At 40.0% G+C, this 15,372-nt stretch overlaps 1 protein-coding gene across 1 annotated transcript in view; it reads right to left on the reverse strand.

Annotated features, from left to right (window-relative positions):
- LOC125713472 (androgen receptor-like) overlaps positions 1-8,075 on the reverse strand; it is a 40,839-nt gene extending 32,764 nt beyond the window's left edge. Inside the window, exon 1 of the mRNA XM_048984640.1 lies at positions 5,891-8,075. Within this exon, the coding sequence (XP_048840597.1) occupies positions 5,891-7,269 (1,379 nt within the window). The 5' untranslated portion in view covers positions 7,270-8,075. The remainder of the gene's footprint in view (positions 1-5,890) is intronic.
- Between the last annotated feature and the right edge of the window lie 7,297 nt (positions 8,076-15,372).

Raw genomic sequence — 15,372 nt, forward strand, 5'->3', positions numbered from 1 at the left:
ATTTTTTGCCTGTGTCTTCTCTGTTAAGAGGCTATTCATTCCAAGAAAAAGCTGTAAAGTAAAAGAACTGTATACAGTGTATATAATGCATACCAAACATTCAATATTCAATAATAAATTATGCCTCTGAGATTGAATAAGACAATAATTAAATCATTCCATGTTTTGTAATTAAAGACCAATGAACACATATTATCTAAAACCAACCATAAGTGCTCTTGTCCTGTTTCTAAATAAATAAAAATACACGGTACTGTGAGAGTAATATTTAAAAGTAATATTTGACAAACATTAAATAAAAATATTTCAGTCATTGAAACTGGCCATAAAGACCATTAGCATTCTGTTCTTATTGCTTAATTCAACTGTAAACTTTGCAAACAGCCATTAACTGCTCACTGTACAGTTTAGCTAGTAAAGGTACTTTTCATGACTAGTTCATATAAAACTCAGCAGAGATTGAAAGCTATGATGAGGGGAAAAAATTCAAGACACACTGACGTACACAGACACACACACACACGCACAAAACAAAAGATTGTGTACACACACACGAACTTAACACCAAAAATGTATACACTATGTATACACAATGGTCCAAGTAAGTAAAAAGCTATAGTTTCATTTTTAGGGCAAATTCCAGTAAGAGACACATACATTTTAAAGCACAAAAATAAGCATCATTTGCATAATGAGAATTGTAGATAAAATGAATGTTCACATCTGGCTGAGATCGAAAACAACACATAAAATTTAAATGCATAGATGTTTTAACAATGACTGGATTTTCATTGTAAGGTTCTCATAAATCACAAAATTTATTTTTCATAGTATTAATAAAAAAAATGTAATTTCCAGTTTTCAATTAACTGTTTTTAGTCCCATAACTACATAACTGAAACCTCCAACATGATATATTTGGTTCAACTACCAATTTCGTTCTTAAGTTTAAAATAAAATGCAGATATAACACAACAATGAAGAACTAAACTCTTACTGTGAATAATTTCATGCATCTATCATGCCCAATGTATTGTTTTGCATTATGTGGAACTACTGATATTTAAGAATATGAGCTTTAATGATAAAATTATTTTTGGAAACAATTAAATTTTGAGGCTAATATACAAAATGAAGGATTGCTTATTTGAACAAGCTGTTATTGCCAATTGAACCGCTGTTTTAGGTATTTAATGTTTTTTTTTAAATGATTTCATTCTCTTTTTTATGTTTAACTAGCTTAGAATTTGCATTCTGCAGTGTAGCATTTAGTTCAGTTCTGTCTTTTGTGGACCATACGGCCACATCCGCACACGAAGCGGTATATATCCTCACTTACTGGATATATCAGACTACAAACAGACATTAAATCCATTCAAGCAATGTTTAATGAGGGATATGCAGGATGTATGTCAATTAAATGTTTTGAATATGTCTTCATCTGTCGTGACAAAACACCCCCACCTAAACAGGATAGCAGAGCTAGTAATAAAAACACTTCATACAGTAGCATGGTCAGAGTCACTCTACTAGTCTATGCTTGGACAATATAACATATGGATATAGATATCTTCTAGCAGCTATGTGCATCCTCTGCGAAAAGTAAATTCTAACTACAGCCTAGAGTGGGTGAGGTTTTTGTTGTTCCTGCACACTCAAAAATTAAGAAAATCATTTATATTTAAAAAAAAAAAAGCAATTTCCAGCAGCACAAAATGTTAAGGTTTTACCTAAATTTTATTTTTCTATTGGGACTAAAACAAATAAATTAACAATTGAAAAACAATTTCAAAACTAATATTATGAATATGTTTCTCATATAAAGTTATTCTGATCTCTACTCCTGTAATAATTCTCCAATCAGTTAAGGACCCCAAGTGTTGTAATCTAACACTGCATTTAAATTTCATTTCATTCCAACTCCTTAACACTAGATTTACCGAGTTTTTATTCTCTGCTGAGAGTCCCAAGGTGTTTGTCACCCCTGCTGTGATTTTCGCAGGTCTTCAGCCCCATCCTCCTCCTGCTTTTGTTGTGCAAACACACCCATTACCTGTGAGGCCTGGCGCATTTGCATTTTTTACTCAGAGCAGCTCAAATCCAAGGCAGGCTAAACCTCTGTGTGTGACATGGAAACCTTCACAAAAGTCTGCCATATCTATACCAAATATCCCACACGCTGACTGACCTGCAAATATGAAAGACGCACATTCACAAAATATATGGAAACACAAGTCTGTGTTATTTATAAAACAAATTGAGTGAAAATAGAATGAAAAGTTGCTAATAGAATGAAATGAATAAAATGAAAACATGCTAACACTTCAGTCTCCAATGCATGTTTGTATATAAATGTCATAAGCTGAGTGAAGTCATGGTCCATGGTTTTTGACATGCTCATACACATACAGAATAAAATGTCATTTCATTTTCATTGGCCATCACTGAATTATAACACCAAAAGTGAATTTTGTTTTTGTGTGATCTCTCCAGCTTTGCATGTTTGGCTGTTCATGTAAAAATTGATGTATCCGTGCCTCAGTTCCAGGTTCATCTCTTCGTCATCTTTCTGCCTTTTGTCTCAGTGGTTACTGTCCCACACAGTCTGTCTATCTTTCAAAGTCTGTGTTTGCAGCGTTTGAAAACCCAGTGACCATCATCCCTGTATTTGGCAATGGAGTTCCTTGGCTAGAAGAATCGGAAACAATCTTCTTTTTCCTTTCCACCCTGTAGATGCTTTGTACAGAACGTAGGCATTCACCGCCACCAAGTCCAGCATGTTGTAAAACACAGCTACTGGCCACTTGCATGTTGCTGCTCGTACTGAATACATGCGCGCCATTCTAAACACTGACGTGGAGAATTCCTCTCCCTGTGCAGTGTCCTTTGCCAATGGAGGAAGTTCACGGCAAACGTTATTCACCATGCCCAGTAAAGTGAAGCAGTCTGTGTGACAGTGACAGTGAGGTGAAGAAATTGTCCATTGTGACATTTCTCCCGTCATCCAGAAATGACTCCATCAGACTCATGACCACGTTCTCTGCCAGCCTTCACCAAGAACTGTGCTGAAAGTTTCACTCCAGGAGAACACATGAACATAGATGTACAGCTGTTCTCGACCAAGGTTCATTGTCCATGCAGTATATTTACATTTACATTTACAGGATTTGGCAGACGCCCTTAGCCAGAGCGACTTACATAAGTGCTTTGAGACTCTGCAATGAATTTCCGATGCTAGCTCAATAAGGACCCCAGCTACGAATACTATCTCTGAGAACGCCATTGAGTAGTGCAGAATTTTTATTTTATTTTATTTTTTTAAAACACACACCAGAAAAAGAGTCGAGTAAGAATATAGAAGTTCTACGTCAGGTATTTCTGAAAAAGAAAAGTTTTGAGTCGTCGCTTGAAGACATTCAAGGATTCAGCTGTTCGGACATCTAGGGGGAGTTCATTCCATCAATTAGGTGCCAGGACAGAGAAGAGCCGAGATGCGTGTCTTCCTTGTGCCTTGAGGGGAGGTGGGACCAGTCGAGCAGTGCTGGAGGATCGGAGAGATCGTGGTGCAGAGCGGGGTGTGATGAGGTCCTTTAGGTAGGATGGTGCCAGAGAATTTTTGGCTTTGTATGCGAGCATCAGTGTTTTGAATCTGATGCGTGCAGCTACAGGAAGCCAGTGGAGGGAGCGCAGCAAAGGAGTGGTGTGGGAGAACTTGGGAAGGATGAAAACAAGACGAGCAGCTGCATTCTGAATCAGTTGGAGAGGACAGATGGCGCTCAGTGGTAAACCCGCTAGAAGCGAGTTGCAGTAGTCAAGGCGTGAGATGACGAGGGACTGGACGAGTATCTGGGTAGCCTGGGTGGAAAGAAATGGACGTATCCTCCTGATGTTAAAGAGGAGAAACCGACAAGAGCGAGAAAGACTGGTGATATGTGAGGAAAATGACAACCGATCATCTATGGTAACTCCAAGGTTTCTAGCAGAAACCGAAGGACGGATCAGGGAGTTGTCAAAGGAGATCGCAAGGTCCTGGAGGGGGGATGAGTCAGCCGGGATGTAAAGCAACTCAGTTTTACTAGTTTTGAGTTTTAGCTGGTGAGTGGTCATCCAAGATGAGATGTCTGCCAAGCATGTAGAGATCTTAGTGGAGACATGAGTGTCTGAGGGAGGGAAGGAGAGGATGAGTTGAGTGTCATCGGCATAGCAGTGGTAGGAGAAGCCATGTGAGGATATAACTTCGCCAAGAGATTTAGTGTAGAGGGAGAATAGGAGAGGGCCAAGAACCGAGCCCTGAGGGACACCGGTGGAAAGACAACGTGGAGTAGATGTGGATCCATTCCATGTCACTTGGTATATCGCATCCAAGCAGGACAAATTTGGGATCAAGTTCTGGATGGCCACGGATTTGGAGACCAAATACGTCTGCAACGTGTCCCCTAACTTGGGAAAGGACCCCAGTCACCAGAAAAGGGAGAGGCTGGCAGAGAACATGGTCATGAGTCTGATGGAGCCATTTCTGGATGACGGGAGAAATGTCACAACGGACAATTTCTTCACCTCACTGGCACTGTCACACAGACTGCTTCAGCGCAAAACAACACTACTGAGCACAGGGAATAAAGTTTGGTATGAACTTCCTCCAATTTCAAAGGACACTGCACAGCAAGAGGAATTCTCCGCGTCAGTGCTTAGAAGTGGCAGTGTCTCCTTGACAATTTATGCACCTAAAAAAACAAGATTGTGTGTGTTCTGAGTTCCTTGGACCAAGATGTGGCGATCTGTGAAGGCAGAAAGAGGAAACCCAACACGATAACAGACTATAACCACATGAAGGTATGTGAATGTGTGTATAATTTTACATCAGTGCTACAATGTTTTCTGATATGTACTATACAGGCCTATATAGAAAGAAGGTAGAAAAAAAGCAAATACACTCATGACTCTCTCTCTCTCTGCTGTTATAGTGTGGTGTAAATGTGTTGGACCAAATGGCGCGCATGTATTCCGTAAGAGCAGCAACATGCAGGTGGCCAGTAGCTGTATTTTACAACATGCTGGACCTGGTGGTGGCAAATTCCTACGTTCTGTACAAGGCATGTACAGGGTGGGAAGGCAAAAGAAGATTATTTTTGAGTCATCTAGCCAAGGAACTCCATTGCCAATTTATGCCACAAAAGGCTATGGGGACAGAGGAAGGCTGCTGCTGTGCCAGGACTTGTATGGACAACTCAGTGTCAGGTACAGGAGAACTGCAACAGAAACCGCAGCAGGTTTACCAGTGCAAAGTGTTACAAATTCACTTGCGCCAAATGCAGGGATGATGGTCACTGGGTCTGCAAACACTGCAAAGTTTGAAACACTCAATTTTTTTTATAAATAAAACAGACTTGTGCTTCCATATATTTTGTGAATGTGTGTCTTTCATATTTGCAGGTCAGTCAGCATGTGGGATATTTGGTATAGATATGGCAGACTTTTGTGAAGGTTTCCATGTCACACAGCCTGCCTTGGATTTTAGCTGCTCTGAGTAAAAAAATGCAAATGTGCCAGGCCTCACAGGTAATGGGTGTGTTTGCACAACAAAAGCAGGAGGACAATGGCCCAAGAAACTCTCAGCAGGGATGCTAGTAGGTGTTAGGCCCAGGGAATTTACGCAAATTTGCGTAGATTTGGCAGTTCTAGTGTTAAGTAAGGTAAAATTATATTAAACTGAAAGAAATTGTACCTGAATAATAATTTTAAAAAAATCAAAACACATTAAGGCAGATCAACGTATTTCTAGACTATTTACAATTACCATAAATTTATATAATAAACGGGACTCTGTAAATAGTTTTGTAAATGTTTGTCCCTTTAGATCTATAGAGAGGCAAATACCTTGCATCCTTACCTTATATCCGAGTAAGGTATTTCCAACCAGTCTGTGACCTCGTTCTTCAGACAAGAAGAACTGGTGTAGGGCATTCTATCTAACATGCCGCCGGGGTGCCACGGCTCAGGCGCTGCTCTCTCCCGCGAAACAAGCCCACCTCGTCCGTATTCAAACGGATTGCAAGCAAAGGAATGACTTGGCCCGGTATTATATGCAGGTAGACGAAGCCCAGATTGTCCACACTGCGTACTGCCATTTTCGTTATACGTGTACTGGTCACCCCACGTTTCTCTGTCTTCGCTGTCCATTCCCTCTGACTTTACCTTGACGCTATGCTCTAAGTAGTCGAAACATCTGTCTTTTATGTTCGATCGCTGATCACTGGTGAACGCTGAAGTTTTAAAAGTAAAATGAGAGGAGACGCCGCTAAGATCCGCTGATGGATCTGCGTGACTGTAATGTGCCAAGTTTGCTGGCAACAGGTGGTCGAACTGACTGGAGACAGAGCTGGTACCATTCATACCCTCCTTGGAAGTCAGGCTTAGCATTTGCCCATTTCCATTAGAACTGATAGAACCGAGATATGTGGCATCATTCTTCAACTGGTTTAGAGGAACACTTCTTTCCTCGTAATTCTGCATTGATTGTCCACCGTGTGTCTCCGCGCATTTGTAATCTGCCACAGTACTTGATCCAGCCACTGCACGGTCCATGAAAGGCACTTCAAACAAATAATGTTCTTCTCTTCGGTCATTTTCAAGACAAGAAGCTTGACTGGGTCCCGGATCATTCATCTCATTTGAGTCCAAGTTCAGACCAAGAGACACAGAAACGGCTCTGAAAAGCTCCTTTGCTGTTTCTGAGATGGTTGTGCAAGCGGACTCAGAGCAACTGATCCCGACACCAGCGTCACTGTTGGGATTTATTTCAGCTCTATGCTGAGGCGCAGTTGGTACACATGGGTTTTGTTCCGCGTTAGAGGAGTTGGAGTCAGAATAGACATCGGAGGCATTATTTTCTGCATTATCGGTGGAGTCGAGCACTGAAAGATCACTTTTGTAATCTAATATGGTTTTTGCAAAGTTAATGCTACTAGTTTCAGAATCGGGGTCTCTGAATATCCTAGTACTTTCAGTTTCCTTTACTTCGGTATCGGAATTATGAGACGTCCCATAACATAATCCTTTACAGGGTAACTCTTTGCTAGTCTGGCGCATTTCCCAGAGGCGACTCTTCTGCAGGAAACTATGCTTTGAATTTGGAAAGTCGAAGCTTTCCAAGATATCGCTATTACTCTGGAACGCTACTCGCACGTTATGGAAAACGCTTCGATAAGGTCCGCGGAAAATGGTATCTGTGGAGTCAGAAACTCCTCCTAATCCTACCGGAACCTCCATAATACAGAGTCAGCGTTAATGTGGCACAGCGATAGGCCGTACGCGGCGAGAAGCGTTACACTATGGAACAAGACTACTAATAACTGCCGGATTTATTCCTTTGTTTATTAATTTATTTGTGTATTCCTATGGTATTATGTTGAAAGTCTGCCACTAACGTGCAATCACTAAACTATATTGACATATAACGGTAAAAATTGTTTGCGCAAAAGACTGACAGCTGTTTGTAAACAACGGATATATTTAGCATAGGCTATATTTTAATAAAAAAATTATAGCAAAAGTATACTTAAGAAACAAAGAATATAGACATTTAAAGACAAAGGATATTTTTGCTACATCAAAACACGTATATATTGAAATGAAAAATAATCCTAAAATTTAGAGCACAACCAAAGGCCAAATTATTCGTCGTCCCCGTGGAAAAAAAAATAAATTAGCGCAAGTGAATGCATTTAAATATACGTAAAGATTTTATAATCGTCGGTAAAATGTTAACTGTAGCATATACTATTTTAAATAAATTTTACAACAAGTCGGTAAGAACACAGCATTATTTCTCCTATGTATTTGTCTACAACGTAATAGTTGTTTACTTCTACATTTAATTTAAGATAGCCAAGTAACAAAAACGAGCTCAATGTCTCTTCCTCATATCCCTCACATAACTCACCGCTATAAATAGTTGAATCGTTGATTTTTTAGCAAAGTTTAAATAGTTTGTATTAAGTTTGCGAAAGAACAAGTCTCTGTAGTAAAGTCCGTCAATGTTTTTCGCCGTCTGCCTGTGAGCATGGGATATAACCCCTGTGACTGGATATTACATTTCCTGGGACTGATCCAATGGCTAAATCAGTCACGCCTAAAGATAAAAGTAGGTGATGCGGTACATGTTCTCCTCATTAATATATTTTAATTATTTAATATTTAAAGTCGCTTGCATTTTGTAAGATTTTCTAATATCTTTGTGTAGTATTCGCTGAATTGCAATACAGTTGCACTTTGCTACATGATGTATATTCCCTGCATAAAAAAAAGCGATTTGATCATACAGCCAGATTCCATTAATGTACCAAACATTACATGTATAAATATAAAATTAAAGAACTAGAACAGTGATATAAAAACAACAGGCACAGCAATCCCCAGTTGAATTTGAATAAAATTTGGCAAGCAGTGAGCGGTGGTCTGTTTTTATGGGTGTTATACCTATTGTTATCAGCAGGGTCTTCCAGTCGATGAGCATTCTAAAACATGTAACCGGAAATGTTTAATTAATTGTATACATTCTCAATTTCATCCTGCACTGGATCAGTAGGTATTTAAATGGCTATAACTGAATGCAGTTTAAAGATTAATCAGCTAAAATTTGTATAATTAGCTGACGCCTTGCAAGCCAAGGCTTATGGCAGTCTTTTAACTGCAAGAGTGGCATAAACCAAAGATCTCTTTAAGAATTCGTCCACACAGTTCTCAGTTATTCATCATGAAAGCAACCAAATACCAGTGGATTATGGGAATTGAAGAAGTCTTACTGAGAATCAGATGAAAGACTTGTGACAGTCCCTCAGTACAACATAAACATTGTAAAATCTTAAAAAAAGCAAGTGAATTTCAACAAAATCTCTGTGTCAAAGACAAACGAAAAGGACTATATATATATATATATATATATATATATATATATATATATATATGTGTGTGTGTGTGTGTGTGTGTGTGTGTGTGTGTGTGTGTTTCTGTTTCTATAAGCGCTCCAAGGCCACTTTATTAAATACAACTAGTAAAAGGTAAGACTCCTTCTTGCCTACAGAACAGCCTGAATTCCTCAAAACATGGATTTAACAAGGTACAGGAAACTGTCCTTTGACTTTGGTCCCTGGCAATTTGCACTTGTAGCCTTCCTCTGGCTCTGTTAACAGTTAACAGTTCTCATTAACAGCCTTTGAACTGCTACTGGTTGCATATTATTCGTGTAACACATCATTCTCTGTTATTCTACGCATTCTATTGCATGAAAATATCAGGACCAAATTCAGTGAACAGTGAGTGTATATGTGCAGTTTTCAACTCTTCACATTTGTTCCATTTCCAAAATAACTTTTGGGCAAATCTAAACACTCCCCAATATACACAAAAATCAGCCAAACACTTCATACATTCCCTCAAAACATATTCTGTACAAGTTCTCAACTGGTAAGCATACTTTGTCACTCAACATCATCACCTAAAAATACTATCAAGGAGCAATAAATAAAGCATGATTTTGTTTTTGAAGTGTTTGATTTTTTTTTTTATTACACAAATCAGTGTTCCGTTAGACAGTGACACCTTTTTACTCTAGAGAATGTCCAATCATATACATTACAGTAATGAATAAGAAGTGTTGCAATATGCTTTAACGACTTTCATCTTTACAGTGTTTTTGAATGTATTACAGTAATAACAACAAAACTGTAATAATTGCATTACTGTAATGATAATTGAAACAAATGTATTTTACACCAATTTACATGTATAAAACAATGCTAGTCCATCCTCACTTCTGGATTTGAAGACATTGTTACAGTGCAGCATGACACAGGCAGGAAAAAGGTGACGATCCAACACGTAGTAACATTAACAATGACAGACTAGCAGAGGGACTCGAAACGGGTAGTTAAATACATTCAAATAACCAGGCTAATGAGAGAGGTGAAGAGCATAAGACAATTAGCCACAGAGGGTGCAGAACAACTAGAAACAGATTAAACAATTAACACACGGAAAACAGGCAACAGGTGGAGCAAATTAGCAACGATGAGCACAGAACAAAGAAACTGAACAGACATCAAACTGGGAGACATTATCTGACACTGGGGTTACGAAGCAAAGCTAATCACAGAATCAAAATGTACAAAACAAAGCCAGAAAAAACACAAGGAGGTTAAAGCAAGGGCAAGACAACTAAGACAGAAAATAAACACTAGGGAACAAAATCCAATAATTAGATAAAGAGGTAACACTAGAACTCAGCATGGTTCAAACCTGTAACCAACACATACTCAGTCTCTGAGAGCCCCACTGAGCCATGCAGCAGTCCAGGGAGCAAGAGAAACACACTAGGGGCTTAGATACACTAGGGCTGTAAGGCGACAGGAAGGCCAGCAACACCTGCTGGTCAGACAGAGAGAAGACACAAAGGGCGGGATTGGATAGGCACTGACCCTGATATACATGTATCTTCCACATCACATCTAATGTCTTCTCTGGTGGTGCATCTGAGAAAGTATCTTTTAGCATGCTCAAAGGAAACATCTGGGCATCCAGCATACTTAGCATCCAATAAGGACATTTGGTTATGTGTGTCATGCCCGGCTCGTCTGATCCTCGTGTGTGCCACGCCCCCTGATTATCCACGTGTGCTTCCCCAATCGTACCCAGCTGTACCTCGTTATTTCGCCATGTCTTCTGTCTATTTCAGTCCATGTCTTGCCTTGGTTTTGGTCCGTCATTGATGTTGGTTAGCGTCAGTGGATGGTTCCTGTACCTGGTCCCCATAATAAACCCCTAGTTTCCCTGTCTTCTGCCTACCTGCCCCGTATTTTCCCTGCCTGCCCGCCTGCTTCCTGCCGGCTTGTGCCTGTGCGTTAACCCGCGTACCCGGCGACCCTCACTATATGGATGGAGGTCCTTTGCTTTCCACTACTACACAAAAAAATCCTCAATTGGGTTTAGGAAGGGTGAGTATAGTGGCAGGAAAATGAGGAGATCCTGTCATGTGCTACAAACCAATCTGTAACTGCAGCTGGGTGGGGAAATAGAACCTTATCCTACACAACAAAGGCTGGCTGATCTATTGTCACTCACACTCTCTTCTCCGCTCTCACAAGGCTTCCATATAGTTTTGTGTTGTATGGGCCAATGACTGGTTTATGTAACGTCCAACCATCATTGCTACACACACATTTTGATGTTATCCCCTCTCCGGCCTGTTGCTGTTGTTCCAGTGACAATTTTTCCTTTCCTCCTTTCACCAAACATTTGTTCTTCATTCCCTCTCCCTGCCATTCTTCTTCCTCTATAAACATATTTTGCCTAACCCATGTTTTCAAAGGGAAAGTTTCCAAGGATGTCCTCTTTTGTATAGAAGATAATGAGATTGCAAAAACAACTGGGTAGGTATGTAGCTGAAAAGAAAATCAACTGCATTTTATTAATTTTATTTACTGCTTTTTACAGTTGCTAACAAACATTTCCTCATACTAAAGTCACATTCTCAAAACTCCTCACAGAGTTAGCGAAACAGAAGTCAATGAGGACTAAACTATGGATAATTTTTTATTACAAAACTCATGGATTCTTTTTTTCATTCCAGCTCCACCACCAGTGCATTTACAGTCCGTTTTGTACATGCTTACATAGGCTACTGTTTTCGAAACTGTTAAGAAATATATTTGAAGCTGCATTGCTGCAATTTGCTGCATTTCTACAGTGACAATATTGAAATATATTCTAAATCGAAACAAAAAAATACAATAGCATGATTTGTTTTCAGTCTCATAAACACGTTTGTAAACACAGGTTTGGAAAAGAGATGTTTCTAGAGGTAGATGAGTGGCAGTGAAATAAAGATTACATGGTAGAGAAAGGAGAGGAATAAATGTAATTGGGAAAAGAGTCCATGGGATGGGCCAGCATCACATGTTATCCAACAATGGTTTGATGGTGCATGAATCAGCCACTGGCCCATACAATATACTGTAGTTCCTAGATGACCCTTATGGAAGACTTGTATTAGTCGACTAATAATGGCAGTTGAACCACAGGGTTTTGCTATATGCTTAAACAGTTTTGAGAAATTGTTAGAATTGTGGGAACATTAATTATGTTTCATGAAATGTGCCAAAGCAATGAAGAAAATCTGTATGTTTCAAGAGATATGCCAAAGCGATCGAGAGAAACCGTAAGAACTGAAGAAGTATTTAAGAAATGCTCTTATAGTCATGAGAATTTTCAGAATATTTTGTGGGACATGACAAAGCAATCAAGGAAACCTGTAACAAGAAATAGGCCCAGAACTATTTGTCTTTCCCAAGGAAATATTGGCTTTCTATGCATTTAGTGAGAAGATAAATATTACTGAGATGTGTGTGTATTGTTCCTCCATCATGTCTTTTTCCAGGTACATTTGAATGTAACTGCAAACTCATATATTGTGTTGGCATTTTTAATTGTCATTTATATTTTTTAGTTGTCATTTATATTGTGTTGGCATAGTTACCAGTTTGCAGGTCAACCTCATTATTTATTATGTTTTGTTTGACGAATAACATATTTAGTTTAATAATTGCCACTGTGTTGTGTTTTTTATATTGATAAATAATGGCTCTAGCAAGAGTCCGTAAAGAGCCTGTAAGGATTGTGAGACAAGCTGTCGTACGTGACGGGGAACGGAGCGTCAGGAGACCTTAGGTACAGAAAAGGCCCTAGAAATGGAGAAGCGGTTTTATTGTGGAACCTGAGGAAACGCTACAGCAACGGGCCCTGAAATGAGGGGTCAGCTTGTTTGGGGCAGTCGTCTACCCGTGGCCCCTAGCAGGTGAAAGGCAGCGGTCCCTTCAGGGTGGTAGTCCACCCTTTTGCGTTATTTCTCTGACTTCTTCTGGGCATTAAGCCTGGCCAGGCTGGTTCTCCACTGCAGAAGGGTTGGGTCAGTAAAGGCATCGCCAAATTTGGAGAGCGACAGTGATGAAATACCAAAAAGACGCTTATCTACTGTTCACATGGGGTACACCAAGATTTACCATGTCCTAATTTCCACTAGTATGTCTGTCAGCATTGCTGTCTAATGTTAGCATCAAATGCTAGCATGTTTAGCATTCACTGGTGTAAATTTGCAGTATGAATCCATTCCATTTAGTTGTTTTTTTTAAGTGAGTACAGTAGTTGAAAAATTTGTGATAACGTGAGATTTTACTCATAATGAATAATCTATAGAATCTGCCCTTTTTTCCCTTCAGATAATCCATCACTGGCACCTCTGTGTATTTTGACCGATCGGATGGTGGTGGAGCAACCAGTTTGGTCTGGTCACGCTTTCCAAGCCTGCTAGTAAGCAGGGCCTTGTCACAGGGACGGATTATGGGTTGTGTGGGCCCCCCCCCACAACCACCACAATTCAAGGGCCCTTGGCAAACCAAACGCCCTCCCTATAGGGTCAGGGGCCCTTGTAGGCCGGGTGCTGGCTCTGTCCGTAATCCGTCCCTGCCTTGTCAGCGCGTAAGCCTCGGTGTAGCTCAGATAATTTACAGTGGGATACCTGTCAGTTCACAGCACAGCTCAGGAATGGTTCTTGGTGGCAGTGGAAAAGCACCACAAGCTTACCGCCAGCCTGTTTGGTGCCAATCATCTTTTGCTGATGCGCAGTGGTCACCCAATAGGGCCATTGCGTCTCATTATAATTGTTCTTAAGTTTTATTTCATTAAATAAATAACAAGGAACAATAAAAAAAAATTATACCACCTTCCTTTTCATATTTAGTTGTCCCATATGCAGATGGTGTCAATATCTCATGTCTGCAGTGTATGATGTGAGTAGCCTACACCTGTGCTCTGGAGTAAGCCTTTTTGCTGAACCACCAGACTGCAGAATGTCCCTCATTCTTCAAGATGGGATTCAAAACTCATCTATAAAGTGTTTTTTTTTCTTATTCAAGTTATAATGGACCAGCATACCTTATAGGGTGCTTTGTACATATTATAACGGACCAGCATACCTTATAGGGTGCTTTGTACATATTATAACGGACCAGCATACCTTATAGGTGTTACGTGTGGGCTGGTTGCGATCGTTGGGGGAACGGGCAAGGAGCAGGCAGGCAGAATACGGAGAAACTGGGGATTTATTCAGGAACGGGGAACAGATCGCAGGGAACATCTACTGACGCCAACTGACATCAATGACAGACAATGAACTCAGACAAGAGATGGACTGAAATAGACAGGACTGGGCGAAAATAAGTGGACACAGCTGGGTACGATCGGGGAAGCACACGTGGGTAATCAGGGGGGCGTGGCACGCACGAGGGTCGGACGAGCCGGGCATCACAATAGGGTGCTTTGTGCATATTTAGTATTCAGTTTTGATTACATTTTCCCAAAGGCAAGATGAGGTACATCAGAGAGCATGGATACCCTGGCAGATTCAGGGGGCCCAGCATTTGACATGAGGAACATTGCAAAACATTAGGCCTTTGCTATTGATATGAACTTTCCAATTACTGTATGTATGCATTCATACAGACCACCTCATTTAGAGTTATCAAAAATATATGGGGGGGGCAAAATGACAAAAATTGAAAATTGTGTATATATTTGGAGATACCCAAAGGATGTCTTCTGTTATTATGGGCAGTTATCTTGTGCAAGTCATTAGGCCTGATGATTGTTCTGACAGGAATATGAGACAACCACAATTTCCTTGTGGGGTTCCCATATTCCAAGACGATGCCTAAGTTAAAACAGAAATAATACTTTTATTTATTAAACATCATTTAAGCTAAAGCATTTTTAGGGTTAAACTGGATGCTATTGACAGTGCTCATGAGTTGTCCGGCAATGTTATTCCAGGTTACATCATGACAACTCAGTGAGAAAATGTGTGTACATGCTGCAAAGAACATAGAAGTTAGTTCATCATAAATTTAGCACCATTGTACCATCCACCTTGACAGAGATCATTTTCCCTATACAGGTATGTGTCGCTTGGGAGTGTCATTTACAAGATGGAGTGTTATTTTACATTGCTTTACTGACATCCAACTTAATCTGCCTGTTAACTTGATTTACATATTTCAATATCTTTTCTTGAATAAATATCCAGAGGAATAGGGTTAGTCTGAAATTCCTCCTGCTGAACTACAAAAATGGAGACAAAAAACATATTGGTTGTAGGGCAACATTGTGCCTTATTGGGCACCACTGTTGCCCCCCAAGACTAAGAATTCAAATTCTCTGTACAGGTTGCAGATTCTCTCAGTTTCATATGACATTCTTCCAGACACTCCTGCTTCCTCCTGCAGTCAAAAGACATGCAGTTACCGTAGGTTATCTGGTGTCTCT

This window comes from Brienomyrus brachyistius, chromosome 18 (assembly GCF_023856365.1).
Source record: "Brienomyrus brachyistius isolate T26 chromosome 18, BBRACH_0.4, whole genome shotgun sequence".
Classification (NCBI taxonomy): Eukaryota; Metazoa; Chordata; class Actinopteri; order Osteoglossiformes; family Mormyridae; genus Brienomyrus; species Brienomyrus brachyistius.